The 17,744-nt window shown below is 36.4% G+C and overlaps 1 protein-coding gene across 2 annotated transcripts in view; it reads right to left on the bottom strand.

The window, feature by feature from the left end:
• Positions 1-1,980: 1,980 nt before the first annotated feature.
• The window catches only part of Itga1 (integrin subunit alpha 1), a 144,244-nt gene continuing 128,480 nt past the window's right edge, over positions 1,981-17,744 (bottom strand). For both annotated transcript variants that reach the window (XM_042690569.1, XM_042690570.1), the window contains exons 22-29: positions 16,806-16,895; positions 13,755-13,857; positions 11,308-11,421; positions 9,279-9,383; positions 9,025-9,129; positions 7,799-7,891; positions 4,780-4,896; positions 1,981-2,116 (exon numbers count right to left, since the gene is read on the bottom strand). In XM_042690569.1, coding sequence (XP_042546503.1) covers positions 2,072-2,116; positions 4,780-4,896; positions 7,799-7,891; positions 9,025-9,129; positions 9,279-9,383; positions 11,308-11,421; positions 13,755-13,857; positions 16,806-16,895 — 772 coding nt within the window. In that variant the 3' untranslated portion in view covers positions 1,981-2,071. The remainder of the gene's footprint in view (positions 2,117-4,779; positions 4,897-7,798; positions 7,892-9,024; positions 9,130-9,278; positions 9,384-11,307; positions 11,422-13,754; positions 13,858-16,805; positions 16,896-17,744) is intronic.

Here is a 17,744-nt window from a genome sequence, read left to right as displayed (position 1 = left end):
ATAAGTCGTAACAGTAGGGAAATGAGATCACTGGTTCATTAAATAGTCTACTAATAACTAAGATGACTTATGCTAAAATTGTGATAGACAAATGGCGGGATAGCTATTTGATCTAGCTAAATAGCTCTTCCTCTATTTTCTTAAAAGACCAGAATTCCTTATTGTTTTCTCTTTGGCTAAACAATGTATTTAGGTTAAATATATACACACTCATACTTCAGTGCATGCTTTCCCTAGAAGTCACAGATTCCAAGAATGAACCTAAATTTATGTTTCTGATTTGCTTCTTAGATGATGCTGAGAGAGAAGCAGTTCTGCTAAGCAGGTAAGCGCTGGCAGTGGACACTTGGGAACTGAAAAAGAGAAACCCTGAGTTTTATTTGGCAAAGAAATAGCCAGTGGGAAGAATGGTTTCTGAACTCAGAACAAATATGGAGGATAGAGGAAATATCTTCTTTCTTCCAGCTACTGATATCCTTGGCATCCCTCTGGTTTATCCCTTTAGTTTTCAGGGTCTTAGTTGTAAAGGTGGAGAGCCAAGAGGTAGGCGGAATCTGAGTCTTCAGGTAATTCTTCAGAAACTAGGCTGCTTTTTTTTTGTTATTGTTGTTTTGTTTTTTTTTTTTTTTTTTGCATTAAGCCTCTGATATCCAGTTTCTCTGTTGCTTTGCTGTCTGGTGTTGTGATGGTAAGTCAAATGGAGTAGCAGGTATTGCAGAAGTACCGGCAAATTGTACAGCAGTATTTCACACATGCAGCTACTATACATTCAATTTTTGTTATTTTTTTAAAATCAGGAGCGACTTGGAAGCTTATGCCACAGCAGAGTCAGAGAAACTATACTAAAAAAATACATAAAGGTGTGATATCTTTTGGTTGCTTTGAGCTTTTTCAAGCCAGAAATTCTTCAAAATACATTTTCTGGGGTTCTACTTAAATATTAATATGCCACAATCAAAAGCAATGAGCTATTGGTAGAATGCAATACAGATATGGCATACTGCCTTTTTATAAAAGAAATAAGAAATGTGTTTGGAAAGTTAAATGCCTTTAAAAAATTAAAAACAAATGTATTCTCACAGCTTGGGGAAGGGGCATTGAATGAACTCTGTACCAATGAGCTGATGACGATCCTGCTTTATAACTGGCACCCTGGAGGTGCCCACTCGCATTCATGGGCTCCTCCGCAAAGACTTCAGTACTTCAGGAGGCCTTTATTTCTGCTGCCATGTATCCTCCATCCAGAATCCTCCGTGGCACGATCCATGCATAATATGCTTTTCATGACAGCTCACTGTGATACTCCACAAAACTACTTATCGTGCTTTAAATTCTATATAGACTTTTGCATTTTAGAGCTATGTTTTAAAAATTAAGCACATTCTGTAAAAGATTAATCTATTTCATTCAGTGCACTTGTTTTTAAACAACTCTATCTGGTATATTCATTCTACTATTTTCCAGTCACATGGGAACTAAAGAACACAATACAAAGATGCTGAATGAATTTGTTGTGATTTAGTTCTGTTTTCAGCCAATATTGTATATGGATTCTATTAAGGGACCTTTATTAGTTTTACATTTATGCTTGGAGAAGTGCTTTTTTTCAGGCAATCATTTTTCTGGGCCATACAAGTGTGAACTATCATGCTAAAGGTGAATATCTGTCCACAATCAGGGAAACAAAGAATAATTTGAAAAATAAATGCTTCTGTGATGATAAAGTTATTTGTGTATTTTCTTAAATACTTTGGGTGATCGTGATTTAACAAATAAACATATTCATATTGATTCTTCTTAAAAACACTGTTATTTACTACTCAACAAAAATGAGTAGTCTTTTAAGATAAGTTTTCATCACTTAAAAAATATACATATTTTTTGGTACTGTTTTTGGATCCAGCTTGATCTGTTATTTCCTAGGTGATGAATCTTTGTTGGATTGCATAGTTATGTGACTCTGTCTTTGGTGTTTTTTTCTTTTTGTAGATTTCTTGTCACATGTTTGAGGCTAACCTGAGGAACATGGATCATTGAGTAATTGTTTTTCATTTTCTCTTGAAAAACATTTTCATTTCTCCATTTTCTTCTTTAGTGGTCTTTTGAAGAAACCAATCTGTGGAAAAAATACAAAACACAACACAGTTATTTTAACTGAAGTAATCATTAGTCTCTATGTAGAATCTAATTTAATAATATATTTGCAAATATGGGCATACAACTAATTCAGATCATGGAGAAAATATTTTCATTGGTCTATTCATATTTAATGTCAATAAATGATATTTATTCAGATTGCTTTTTTACTTTTGGCTTTTCATTTACTAAATCATGTCTTCTAGCAAAAAAATCCTACAAATATTTAACTTACTTACAGAGTTCTGGGAAATGTTTTGGGAGGCATGCAAACTGAAGCTGCTGGTACTTTGTTATTTATTTATTTACTTATTTATTTCCTCATGGATGTGGCAGAAAAATTTTCACCAAGTTACTGATAGTCAGATGTAGAAGCTGTTAGAGTTGGTGAATGTGGCAAGTGCACATTGGATAGGAAATGTCAGGGAGATTTCTGACATCTCTGTAGGCTCCCTTTTGGAGCTTACAGCCTAGTGGGGCAAAATACTAACAGACACAAGATGATGTACTATGTAAAGTCTTGTAGGTTATGGCAGGTACTTTGGCTTTTACTGTAAATCAGTGGAAAATCACTATAAAGTTTCAAACAAGAAAAAAAATACAAGGACAGCGCAAAGTTTGTTAAGTAACTTTCTTTGGGGCTTAAAAAGTTTACTGGATGGAAACATGTGCTTATCTTTGTAGGTATGCATTTCCAGAGTAGAGACCACAAAACAGGTGGATGCAAATTCCTCTTTTATTTGTTTGTCTAAAACAACGGTATGAGGCCAGAGAGAATCTATGAAAATGTCCACTCTGCCTTTTCTCTTTTCTTGACAATGATTTCCTAAAAGTATTCCAGCAAAAGGAATGCTCCCACCAAAAACCAGACCAAAAGAAATCATCAGCTTGGTCTATTGGAGAGGCGCTCATAAAGGAAGAAAGTACTTCCTGTCAGATGAATAGGCCTTGAGTGCCACGGTGTGGCAAAGCCAGGCATTACAGAACACCGGTGTCTGACTTCAGAGGAACTGAGTATTGAATGTTTGAGGGTTCTGTTTTGGGGACTTTGCTAGAGAAAGACCAGGGAGACTACCAACTGAATTAAATGTCAACTGAAATGAATGTCATTTGTCTCTATCTTCAGCATAGGCTTGCTGGCATTTTCCTCTAGTAGTCACACCCCAAAGATAACGTTAGTCATTGTAGAAGAATAACAAAAGACTGAAGAAACCACGTGTAATCTGTTGGGAGAGAAAGCTGCCATTTTATTTTTTTTAAGTGATTGGTTGGTCATGTATTAGAAAAACACATGTGTAGCTATAATCTCTATTTCAACATTGTTCAACCATTTAACAAGGAGTAAAACACAGGAATGTATTATGCTAGAATATGTGATGATTTTATATTTAATTCGAAGAAGCATTAAGTTCAACTTTTCTTTTTTTTTTTTTTTTTTTTTTTTCTTTTTGGGTCCGGTTGTGGGGCCTGAACTCTGGGCCTGGGCACTGTCCCTCAGCTCTTCAGCTCAAGGCTAGCGCTCTACCACTTGAGCCACAGCGCCACTTCCGGCTTTTTTCATTTTGCTTATGTGGTGCTGAGGAATCAAACCCAGGGCCTCAGGCATGCAAGGCAAGCACTCTACCACTGAGCCATCTTCCCAGCCCTAAGTTCAACTTTTCTACGGGATTTTATTCTTCACTAAATGGATTGCCAAAGCTACTATCCCAGATTGTTTGAAAAAATGTTGGTGTTAGTGTTGTTGGTGTTAGTGTTGGTGTTGGTGTTGGTGGTGTTGGTGGTCCTGGAGCTTGAACTCTGGACCTGGGCACTGACCCTGAGCTCTTCAGCTCAAGGCAAGGGCTCTCCCACTTGAGCCACAGTCTCGCTTCTGGTTTTCTGGTGGTTAATTGGAGATAAGAGACTCAGGACTTTCCTGCCTGGGCTGGCTTTGAACCTCGGTCCTAAGATCTCAGTTTCCCAAGTAGGTAGGATTACAGGCATGAGCCACTGGCACCTGGCTGTTTGAAAAGTTTTATACAGCTGTTTGTAAAGTTTTAAACTTCTCAGCTTAAACAAAATACCTATGTAAATGTCCAGACTAACTGGACAGAAAACAGAATCACTTAATTTCATGAAAGGATTTGAAACAGGAGTCTTAGAAACTTTAAGAGCATTCTTACATCAATGAATCAGTAAATCAACCATCACGTATACAAGTATTGCATAAAATGTGGTATGCTTGCTTATATATTAGAAGTATTTAGTATTTAAGATACAGAGTCCTGTGATTTAGTTAAGCTTGATGCTTTTATGTTCTTAAAGTTATATAAGAGTTCAAATTTTATTTTTTATAAAAGGGGGTTTCCATTATTCTCTGCTTAAAAAGTAATATAGATGTTAAAAATTATTAAACATTCATTGATAATCTTAACCTCCAGAGAGATCCCCCATTGATTTATTGCATATGTCTATCTCAAAATAGGTTCTATATTTTTCTTTTTAAAAGTAAAATGAAGTTGTACACTCTGTATGAAATATTATTTTAAAATTTTATCTTGGTTATTTCAAAGTTCGTTTTATTATGACATACATCTCACAACCTAGGTAAGTTCCTCAGCTTGCTGGTGACAAGAATAGAGGTAAAGGGACTTTGGGGCTTACCTTCCAGAGAAGAAGTATCAGCAAGAGCAGCAGCAACAGCCCGGCAAATGCACTCAAGAGAATAACCCACAGTGGCACTCTGCCTGGGAGTCCATCTTTGGATATTTGAATAGCAAGCTGAAAATTATTCAACAAGACCATTAACATGATAAACACTCATTCAAACTAGAACTCTGAGTTCTTGCAGGCTATATTTTTCTACTAACAACATATTTAACCTCACTATTGCTTACAGAGGAAACATTGGGTTTGCATTTGAATATGCCCTTCAATATCTTCTAAATCTCCTCAAATGTATTCCTATCACTGAAAATTACTTAATATTTTATTTTCCAGGATCTCATACATAGAATTGTCCATCCAGTATAGTGGCTTGTGCCTATAATCCAACCTACGTGGAAGGCAGAAATAAGAGGATTGCAGTTCTAGCCAGCCACATCAGAAGTTAATGAGAATGTATTTTAAAGAACAAGCCAGGCCGAGCACCCGTGGCTCATGCCTGTAATCCTAGCTACTCAGGAGGCTGAGATCTGAGGATCACCATTCAAAGCCAGCCTGGGCAGGAAAGTCTGTGAAACTCTTTTTTTTTTTTGGGGGGTCCAGTCATGGGGCCTGAACTCTGGGCTTGAGCGCTGTCCCTCAGCTCTTCAGCTCAAGGCTAGCGCTCTACCACTTGAGCCACAGTGCCACTTTTATGGCCTTTTCTGCTTATGTGGTGCTGAGGAATCGAACCCAGGGCCTCAGGCATGCAAGGCAAGCGCTCTACGACTGAGCTACCTTCCCAGCCCAAGTCTTATCTCCAATAAACACTCAGAAAACCGGAAGTGGTGTTGTAGCTCAAGTGGTAGAGCGCTCGCCTTGAGCTGAAGAGCTGAGGGACAGCGTCCAAACCCAGAGTTCAAGCCCCATACCCCACAACAACAACAACAACGACAACAAAAATTTAAAAAAACCAACAAGCCAGGTGCAGTGATGCCTGTGTGGAATCCTAGGTAACTGGGAAGCATGTACAGCAGGATTGTGATCCAAAACTTGCCCAGGAAACAATGCTAGACCCTACTTAGAAAATGACTAAAGCAAAAGGGACAAGAAGTGTGGCTCAAGTCATAATACTTGCCTGGCAAGCACAAAGCCCCAAGTTCAGACCTTTAGTTCTACCCTCTCCTTTTCGAAGAAGGGATTTTTAATGCTCTGAGGCAGGAGATTTCCTTTTAACTCAGAAAAACCACAGTACTATATTCCAAAGGTTGTCTTGTTCATTATCACAGTAGCTTCAATTTAGGCTGGAATGTCACAGATTGTTAAACTCAAAACCTCTCTATTCTAATTCAAATGGGCTATGATGCAAATGATAAGAAAATACAATCTTCATGCAATAAAATGCACACATTTCCAGCACATATATGCATAGCTATCAAAATGTGCTTTTAGGGGCTGGGAAGGTGGCTCAGTGGTAGTGCGCTTGCCTTGCATGCATGAGGCCCTGGGTTCGATTCCTCAGCACCACATAAGCAAAAAGAAAAATACCAGAAGTGGCGCTGTGGCTCTAATGGTAGAGCGCTAACCTTGAGCTGAAGAGCTGAGGGACAGCGTCCAGGCCCAGAGTTCAGGTCCCACGACCGGACAAAAAAATTAAAAAAAAAAAATGTGCTTTTAATGGTACTATACTGTCTCTTCTAATTGACTCATCACTCAGTCACTTATAATTTAGGACTTAAGTGGACTTCAGTGTGAAACAGGCAGCTGCCAGTAGCTTTTAGCTTCTTCTGACCTCTCAGTGTGGTGTCCTAACCTTATGGGAGTTTGTCTGTTCTGAGTCCTATGCCACAGGAATCTGAAGAAGGTAATAATAGTACAGATTCAGACTATTGAGGTAGACTTTAACCATGTCTGTAACATTGTCCTGAAATTAAGATGTGGATATGGAGTCTAGATAAAGGCAAGATCTACAGAGATCTTGATTAGAAAATGAGCACTTTTGGTAATTTTATCAATATAGGTTGAAATTTCCATTAGTGTGTAATAAATGTCTACAGGGGCATTTGTAATTAACATTCAGGAAAAACCACATTGTTAAAATACATTATAAAAATTATAACATTTTAAAGACAACATTTTCAGGACTCAAAAATGCTTCTCCTCTAATAAAATCCATACATATATTATTTAAAAAGATGTTTGTGAATTGTTGACTTTTCTATTGACTTTTCATTTTGCATTGATGGGCCAAGAGCTCTTTATGATAAGCATTTTGTGTATGTATCTTCTTTGTGTCTAGAACTGTGTAGTGATCAGCGATCACTGACATCGAAATGGTTGGCAACAGGTAATTGTACAATAGCATCGGAATCATAGACAGCTTCCAAATTGAATTTTGGAAGCTTTTTATCCACATGAGATCATTAAATTCTCCAGGACTAGAGGGGAAATCACACTTACATACCTTGATCTATAACTACTACTTGGGCTTTATTTCATAAAAGGACAAGAGTGGGGAAACACTCAAACTTGAATTCAGGACTCAGCCTGAATCTCTAACATTTCTTGTTGTTAGTTTCAAATTTACCAGTGACCAAATACAGGAAACATTAAAAAGTTCACACATTTTCCTGTACAGTATAAAAGGCACTGCAAAAGGAAATTATTTTTCCATATCTGTTCTTCAGACATCAGTTGCATTTTATACTATCAGTTTTTAAAGAAGGTAAAAGCATAAATGCAGCATTTTCTATCAAGCTGAAAATGAAAACAACCTGCAATAGTTACTATGACAGTTGGAAGCAATAAATTCAAACGTGGCAGGTTACTTGTAAATACTATCATTTCCTCACTTTCTTACAACGAAGAATAAGACTGAAACCATATTTGAAGCTAATGAAGTGGAAAGCAAATGGTAGCTGTCACTTGCACAAAGATGAACCAGACAGTGCAGTGAGACTACGTACAATTATAAAACATTGTGTCACAAATGCACATGGGTGAAATGCATCAGGGTTTCAAATCAGGCAGTGGGACTTACCTCTCTTTTTTGGTTGCTACTACTTAAAACCAGAGATGCATTTTGACTCCAAAGTTCTCCCCTGATTGTCAGATTTAAGCTGGAAAAATGTGCCTGAAAAGCAGATTAGAGTTATTGTTTTTAACAAATTAGGTGAATCAAAATGAGAGTTGGCTGTATCTGAGGAGTGGTTATTAAATTGGTCATTTTTCCCCCTGAGAGTCACGAACACTGTCATTGTCCACTGATATGTGGAAACCGATGCCTGGGCATTCATCATCCTTTCTTAGCATTTCTTACTAGTCCACACTGAGATCCTTGTTAAGAATAGGCTTTATAGAATAGGAAAAAAAAATTAAACAATTTCCACTCAGATTTTTTCTTTGAAAAACAAACCTCCACCTCTGCCTACTTGTAATACAGTTAGGCATAAAATAGCTAAATGCTGGTAACAAAGTTGGCACTTATCTATGTTAAGTATAAAATTGCCACTATCCAACATTTGATGACTTACAAAAAACAGCAACCATATGATTAAAAAATGGTGTCTTCATTTCTTTAGAGAAAAATAAAAATACTAAATAAAATATTTTTTTTGTCAGTCGTGGGGCTTGAACTCTGGGCCTGGATGCTGTCCCTCAGCTCTTTAGCTCAAGGCTAGGGCTCTACTACTTGAGCCATGGTACTACTCTGGCTTTTCCTGCTTATGTGATGCTGAGGAATTGAACCAAGGGCCTCATCCATGCAAGGCAAGCATCTTACCACTGAGCTACCTCCCCAGCCCTATAAATAAAATATAAATTTTAAAGTAGTTTGTTGTTAGATAGGTTTGGCTTCATCAGGAATGAGTCAATTATCTTTTAAAGTATGTTTGCATACAGTCAAACTCCAGTTCTTACGGTGTCTTACAGATCCGTAATAGATGCTAGCTCTGCCCTTTGCTAATGATGTCAAGGATTGTCATAGGGATAAAGAGAGGGATAAACAATGAATGATACAAGGTTAGTGGTGGACAGGTATTTTTCTCCTATGGTATGGTTGAGACAATAGCTCTATATCTGCAAGAGGATGTTGGAGCTAACTTATCTATTAATGCACAGAGAAGATGAAATGCAGAGCTTTGGCTTAGATCATATTCTCTGGCATAGCCAGCCTCATCTGGGCAGTGCAACACATACGAAGTAACGTGATACATGAATATTTGTTTTTTTGATTTGGTAATTGCATAGAACAACAGAACTACTTACTTTTACAAAAGTTGGTTTCCACAAGATGAGTGAAATGTTCACTTGGCTCAAGTCAGAAGGGATAAGATTGCATGTGATGGTAGCAAGCTTACACGTACTGCAGTCCTGTGTCAATGTGTAGAGGTACATATTAGTATTGCTAACATTGAATCCAACATTCTATATTAAAATACTTCAAATGGTTGTTCCTAAGTTGATGATCAACACATTCCACTTGGAAAGAACACATAAGGTAAAAATCACACTCAGTTTACCAGCAGTGTGCCTCGTTTGAGATCTTCCGACTTTGATATGATCATTTTCTTTCCAGAGTTGATTCCAAGAGGATCCTCAAGACTCTGGGGTCTGCAGTTTGCATTCTAAGAAATGAAAACATTTCTCTTATCAGCCATTGCCAAATGTCAAAGGAAAACAAATGAATTCAGTAACACGAAGAAGCTGATATTGACAAGCAGTGCCATATGTTAAAGATGCATCTTTGTGCTGTGCAGGATGGAAGAAATTGTGAGGCAGAGGCCATAGTTTTCCATCTTACACCCTCCAAAAATAATAACTGTTACCACAGCATTTTGAGTTGTGTTGGAGTGTCTTATGGAAAAGAGAGGATGCAAATAGGATTCACTGTTTTATGAGTAGAATCCTCCTTAATTTATTGTTTTCTTCAAAGATTAGCTTGTAAATTCTCATCATACCAAGAGAAAAAAAATTTGAAACTCAACTGAAAAGTTAGTTTTTTTCATCAGATGGATTCTTTGAGGGAATTATAGGGAAATTCCAGAGGTTTATTTTTCTCTTGCTCTTAGGAAAACATAAATGATTACAAAATAAGTTTTACTGTAGCTATTTAATGTTTCCAAGAATAATTTTTAAACGATTCTTGTTAGTATGATTTCAGTGTGCAAAATAATAGGTTTTATTATGACAGTTTCATGCATGCATATAATACATTAATCGTAGAGAATACTTATTGTTTAAAACTGTAGAAAAGAGACATAGTTAAATGCCAAAATTGTGCATGCATTAATTGGATACTTACTGTTTTAGCACTAGATAATAATTAACTGGCATAAAATCTTACTGAACAAATACAGGGGGTACAATATTGCTATTGTTTACAGTAATTAACCAGCATTCTATTATTTTATATGCAGCTATATGTATCTAGGAGTAACGGGAAAGTATACAGAATTACTTGACTACCTCAAACAAATTAAAAGTGTATCAAACAGCTGGGCACCAATGGGCTTATGCCTATAACCCTAACTACTCAGAAGGCTGAGATCTGGGGCTAGTAGTTTGAAACCAGGCTGGGCGGAAAGTCCATGAGACTCTTATCTCCAATTAACCAGCAAAAAGCCTAAAGTGGAATTGTGACTCAAGTGGTTGATTTCAGGTAAAAACTGGTAATTAATAATTTTAATATCTACTCTGATGGGTTGAATATTGATTTCAAAAAGATTTACCCAAGTTGGAACACCCAGAACCTGTGAAATTAATCTCATTTGGAAACAGAATCATTGCAGGGGTAATTCAATTAAAGATCATTAGATGAAAGGATCTTGGATTTCAAGGGCCCTAAATCCCATGATGAGTGTGCAAAAATGCACAGAGACAGAAGAGGTGAGCACATGGAAATTCAGAGAAGGAGGCCACCTGAAGACAGAGGCAGAGACTGAAATTAGGCTGCTGGAAGTCAGGGAGCACTGAGTTGCCAGCAGCCGCCAGAAACTAGGAAAGAAGGCATGGAACAAATTCTCCTTAGATTTCTATGGGAACCAACTGAGTTGACACCTCATTCTGGACCTTTGGCCTTCAGAACTGTGAAGAATGAAGTTCCATGAATTATTTATTTTTTGGGGGGTCCGGTTGTGGGGCATGAACTCTGGGCCTGGGAGCTGTCCCTCAGCTCTTCAGCTCAAGGCTAGCGCTCTACCACTTGAGCCACAGCACCACTTCTGGCTTTTTTCTTTGTGCTTATGTGGTGCTGAGGAATCAAACCCAGGGCCTTAGGCAAGCAAGGCAAGCGCTCTACCACTGAGCCACCTTCCCAGCCCCCAGTTCCATGAATTTTAACCACCAATGTTTGGTAATTTGTTATAGCAGTCCTAGAGAATTATTTTACCTACTAAATAACCAGTGGAAGTTATTACTGTTTTAAAATTTCCAAATGACCCTCCATGTTACTTAGATCAACCCACCACAAGGGAAGTGCAGAATAAAAGGCTGAATTGTAAAGGAGGAGGTCAACAGAAATGCCATGATTACAATGTGCTCGTGACTCACATCGGAAGAGGACCATCCAGTTGGATACAAGACAGGATAACCATCAGACGTCAAATTGGGGAATGAAACCGACAGCTGAAGCTCTGGCATTGGAAAATGTCCCCTTTTTCTAATCTACAGAGATTTTTAAAAAAAGATGAAGAAAAATCATAAACCATTATCCTTCAACAGCTTCCTGTCCACTTTATGAAAGATGTTGGCTTTTAATTCATTAAGTTGTATAAAATTTTGATTTCCCTAAATGAACACAGTTTATGACCCTGCCTAGGGAATTGGCTTAATTTAACCAGCAAGAAAATAATCTATTGTTGGCAACGTGTATTACCTATAAATCACATTGTTTTTCCATTCTCCACTCGAATATAGAATAAATGAAAAATCAGAATAAAATCAGAATAAACAGAAAATCAGAATTGAAAAGTTGTCCTGACTCCTTATTTTCTTGACATGCCCAACATCTTTTCTAACATAAGAGGGTTTGTGGGAATCAGAAAGTCCACTTACCTAATCGACATGGAACAATTTAACTTATTTTTGCTTACCTTAGTTCAGTTAGTCATAATTCCCCAAAGCCCTCAATCATTTCTAACCTTGGCTAGATGGGACCTCCTTCTACTGCTCAGGGAAATCACATAGTGTCTTTTTCCCTTCACAATTTTGTCCTCAAGCAAAGGCTGCTGTCAATGGCTGTTTGATAATTTGATCTGAAGAGTCAGGTTAGTTTACAGCTCAATCTCCTTTTGTTTTACCTACTAACAGAGCATCCTCAATATCATAGTCTTCTATCAGTGATGAATGTAAGTTTGTAGGGAACAGTGGACAGGATGAAATCCAGAGAAAACAGAACTCACTATCCACAAGTCCTTGCCTGCTTGGAAAGAGCAATTGAGTTGGGGTACTGGGTACAGCGGGCTACCCTTATGCCACACAATCATCATCTGCAGGCTCCCAATCCTTTCTAAAGCACATTTGAAAATTTGTATTAGCTGAGTTGGAAGTCTGATTTTGAGGAAATCCACTACATACCTAACTAAGCTTGCTAGACTAAAAACTGCTTTGTCTGGAGAAATTCCCTGTGATTGTTGAACATTGAATACATATCTCTTAATCTCACGATTCTGGGGACTCCTGACAAGCTGGTTCTAACGTTAAATATAAACATGTTTCTTGACTATCTTATAGTAATATGCCCTGGGCTTGCCTAGAATGGCTTTCCAGATAAACCCCACCTGTTTCCTGATAGTCAGACATTATATATTTGCTATGATCATTTTTTCCCTAGTAAAATGGGTTCCAGTCAAAACCATTGTAAACTACTAAAAAAACCAGAAAATATAATGGAGTATAATGAAAGTTTCCATATTCATTTTATAACATTGTATAAAAACAAAAATTTATGTACTGTGTATAAAATTGATTATGATATAAACCATGCAGATTCATTAAAAATATGACTGTTAATAGCTAAATAACAACCACCATATAAAAACATTTGTTGTTAACTATATGCTACAAGTCACTAATCATTTTAGTAACATTATTTTCTTGACCTTGTCAATAATCCAAAAAGATAGATTCCCTTGTCTCTGGTTTATCTATAAGGTAACAATGTCAAAGGAGAGTAAAAACCTTCTAAGATCATACGGCTAGAAAAGCACTGAATCAGGATTTCTCATTCCAAAATATACCCTCTATAATATTGCCATACATTGTCTTTGCATTCACTATATGATACTGTCTTCACAGAATATAGAAGTTAAGTAGGTTCACTTTGTTAAGTTTCTATTTCATGCTTACGTTCAGTTTTTAAACTATTGCAAACAACATTACCAGGAAGGTCACTGAAATCTGAAAGTTACTGGGTTTCACCTAAAGGAAAATTCTTCTAAGTACCGCACGCTAGCCAGGTGCAATATTGGAGCTCTGGAAAATTCTTTAATTTATATTATATCACTCCACAGAGAAGGGGGAATGAGATATTTAATGGTCGAATAAAGAAAATACTAATAAGAGAATTTTTAAATCATCTGTTTTTGAAATAGTAATAATTATATTTTTAGTGACATGGTAGTTGTAACCTAGAGCCTTGTATATGGTAGTCAAGCTCTCTACCATTTGAACTATACCCTTAGTGGTCTTAATTACTTAAAATATGTCTTTCTTAATTATATTAAAAGTAATATAAAGTCTATATCTAGCATTATTAATTACTTGGTTATATAGATTTTTTTCTAGAAAATCATCTTAATTGTTAAGTCTTTTTATAGGGAAATTAGAGACTTGGGTTTTTAAAGTTGATTCAAAGTATAATAATCCTTAAGTAAAATATTTTTAAATAGTGATATAGGGATTAAATATTGAAGTATATTTCTTAGTGTCAGTTAATGCCTTAATTTAAGAATTTACATATAACTTGTCAGAATATTAATATGAAGGAACTTCCTTACCATGTAGAAAATATTAATTTCACTTCCAATGTCTTCAGTGGAATTAATAACTTCAGGGATTGTCTCATTGGCCGAAATTGAAATATGATACTCACTTGCAGAGCTTAAGAAAATTAATTAGAAAATTAAAAGTAAAATGAAAAAAGTGTAACTTTTACTCAATCTCGTTCTTTCTTTCTACATACCAGGTATACTTAATAGAGTTCAAATCAGAGAATTATTTTAACTGCATCACGCAAAATTAAATCTTTGAGGAAGAAGAGGATAATTATAAAATTTAGTTCAATAGTAATTGATACTATTTTGATCCTAAAACACTAGGCTATATGAGTTTTTTTTCTTTTTTATCATCAAGGTGAGATACAGTGGGGTTTCAGTTACATAAGTAATGAGCACATTTTTTGTCAACCTTGTTACCCCTTCCCTCAATTTCCTCCTACTTCCCCCCCTACAAGCCCCCTAAGTTGTGCAGATCATTTCCAACATATTGTCTTGTGTATGTCGCTGTTGCATTGGTCCCCCCTTGTCCTGTGTCTCACTATTCTTTTGTTCCCTTTTCCTTCCTCAATTCAAATAAACCTATATACAATACCAGGGTACCAAAATCAACTACAGTAACAATAGAGCATATGCCATAGGGGGAAGAACATACAAAAGAAACAAAAAAAATCACATAGTGCACCACCACCAATAACAAAGACAAACTTCTTGTCTCCATGTCTTGGAGTTCATTTCCCTTAGGACCATCTTATATGGTCATATGTATGCATAGTGATTGAGCTATTCTGCTCATCTGCTAAAATTATCCTAGACATATACTAATTATTGCAAATAAGGGAAACCATGTGACCTATGTTTCTTTGGGTCTGGCTTACTTCACTTAATATGAATTTTTCCAGGTCTTTCCATTTCCTTATGAATGGAGCAGTGTCATTCTTTCTGATGAAAGCATAGAATTCCTATATATATATGTATATATACACATAAATGTGTATATGTAGATAGATATAATCACATTTTTCTTGATCCACTCATCTCCTGAGGGGCATCTGGGTTGGTTCCATATCTTAGCTATGGCGAACAATGCTGCAATAAACATAGTTGTATTGGTGGCTTTAATATTATTAACAAGTGAAAAGTTTCTGTAAATTCACTACCACTTATATTCAATGGTAAATCAAACTAAATTTTGACATTTCTGATAGGACTGAATTTTAACAAGGTGTTAAATATGTTTATTTTTAAAAATTAAAAATCCTGTATTTATTGCTAAACTTAAAAAGTTCAATCTTCTCTGTATAGGAACTTAGTATAACTTAAGCACATAAGTTAAAGGAGCACTTTGGTCAAGAAAAAAAGGATTTTAAAATTTTAGCTAGAATTTGATTTCAGGAAGTGGAAAACTAAGAAAATAAACTTTGTACTGATAGAAGTAGATATAGGAAAATATAAAACTGACAACACTTGTTAAATGCTAAGGAATAGAAGCAATATATATGTTTACAGCCTGTAATCCTCAGTTTTCAGTCTCTTATTAGTAAAGATAGGGGTCACAGAAAATAAATGATGGGTCTGGGTGCTGGTGGCTTATGTCTATATTCTTTGCTATATAGGAGGCTTGGTGCCAGCCAAGGCAAATTCTTATCTTCAAATAATCAGCCCAAGTGGTACAATACTCACCATGAGTGAAAAAGAAAATAAGTGATGATATGTAGACTAAGTGGAAATATTCAATAATTCTGTACATTTTTGTATACATTATGCATACCTATCAAAAGCTTACAGTTGTGATGAAGCAATGGCATTTATATAAAGTTTCAACATTATTTGTATTTGGGTAGGTCCATGTAAATAAGAAGTTCTTAAGACCATACTAAAGCTACCAGCACAACTATGTTTATTGCAGCATTATTTACCATAGCTAAGCTATGGAACCAACCCAGATGCCCCTTAGTAGATGAATGGATCAAGAAAATGTGGTAGATATACACAATGAAATTCTATGCCTCCATCAGAAAGAATGACATTGCCCCATTTGTTATGAAATGGAAAAATTATAATAAATGAAGTAACCCAGGCTCAAAGAAACATAGGTCCCATGGTTTCCCTTATTTGCAATAACTAGTATATGTCTGAGACAAGTGGAATAGGTCAGATAAGATGATGTTAGGCAAAATGAACCCCAAGATAAGGACTCAAGTGGTTTTTCTTTCTTGCTATTATTTCTAACTTATTTATAAGATGATTTTTTTGTTGCTTTGTATGTCCTTCCTCCATGATATAACCTCTGTTATTTACTGTATTTGATGTTGGTATAATTTGGGGAGGGGAATGGAAAAAAACAACTTGTTTAAATAGGGATACAGATTGACCCATTGCAACAATGAGATGTACAAGATGCTGTGTCAAAAAACGAACTTTACTATTTAGGAGGGGATGGGGGGTGAGGTGGGTATAGCTGAGGAGGTGGGAGGGAAGGGTTGGTAGGGGAAAAACAAAGGAGGAGGCAACAATGTTGGAAAAGAAATGTACTTATTACCTTGCTCATGTAACTGTAACCCCTTTGTACAGTATTTTCACAATAAAAACTTAATTAAAAAAGAAGCTCTTAAGAGAAAGAATGGTTTATGGATAGTGAAAGAAATAAATAGATCATGAATAAGAAATGTTTTAATCGGTGTATTCTGTATAGTCAGGCTAATAAGATCCCATGATTGGCAACCAGTGGCCAAGAAATACAGTGTGATCTCTTGGATAGCTTTGTGTTTTGTAAAGGACTCCTAGGTCTTTGATTTTGCATTCGGGTGTGAAGACTAGCTGCTAATGCAATCCAGTATCACTAGCCCCTCATATTTTGAGTCATGTAGTGTATATGTGAGAATTAACCTGGAAGATATATTCCTCAAGGATGGTGGGCATCATTCCCAGAGGTTCTGGCTCAGCTGGCCTGGGGTGGGCTGGAAAACTTGCCTCTAATCTATTCTCAGGTGATGGCCACAGACCACTCATTGGGAAGCATCTGATTAACAGAAAGGCATCGTTTCCTCCTACCTGTAAAACTGTAGTCCAACTTCATATTTTACTGGGATAGAAATATTAACTCCATTATCAGAAAGAGATTCAGCAGGCTCTTCACTGTCACTGAAAACCAGACAATGCATTCAAACAATCATTCACCTTGTCTGGTTAGAGACAATTCTAAGCATTCAAAAGAGGTTATATTCACAATTCTTGAATTTTTATTTATTTTTAATTAGGGCGAGTAAGGAAGCAAGAGATAAGCATTACTGAAAATTCCCATGTTGATTCTGATGTGTAGCTACAGTTGAAATCACACTGACCTAACCTCACATTTCTCAGAAGTCTGTGACTGAAATGGTGAGCCCCACTACATCATTCAGCTTACTGTGCTTATGTATATTTACTTGGTTCAAGTTGAGCACCAAGAATTTGTGTTTGGAACACAAACCATCACAGGCTTTTGCATAGGCTTTGTAATAAATGATGACTAAATGGCCAATCAGTGTAAAGCACTTAATATTGTATTTAGGATGTACGATAACAATAAGAAAGGGTTAGATTTTATTATTGTTGTTGTTGTCATACAGATCTCTAGCAACTAATTAAATACCTAGCATACAGTGTTACAGAATGGGCACTGAGTACTCTTGATGGCTCTGCTTCTTCCCAAGTACATACAGTAGCCTGCCTGGTGTGAACAGGGCAGGGAATGAAGCATGCTGACTGCCATGGGCATAGCTGTGACTGAACTCTAAGTATGAATGATGGGTACCATTCTCATTCAGCTATCCCACAGTGTACTGTAGTGTGTGAAATTAACCTTCATAACGTGATTTTATTCTTCAAAAACTTTCTAATATGTCCAGTCCTGCTCCATCAAGACCAATTTTCTTTATATTGATGTCCAGTATGTAGTATTATATGGTAGAATGCATACTTCTTGTTTACTTCCCATTAGTATCTTCTCTA

This window comes from Dipodomys spectabilis, unplaced genomic scaffold (assembly GCF_019054845.1).
Source record: "Dipodomys spectabilis isolate Male_0828 unplaced genomic scaffold, ASM1905484v1 ptg000138l, whole genome shotgun sequence".
Classification (NCBI taxonomy): domain Eukaryota; kingdom Metazoa; phylum Chordata; class Mammalia; order Rodentia; family Heteromyidae; genus Dipodomys; species Dipodomys spectabilis.
This window is presented reverse-complemented; position numbering and strand designations above follow the sequence as displayed.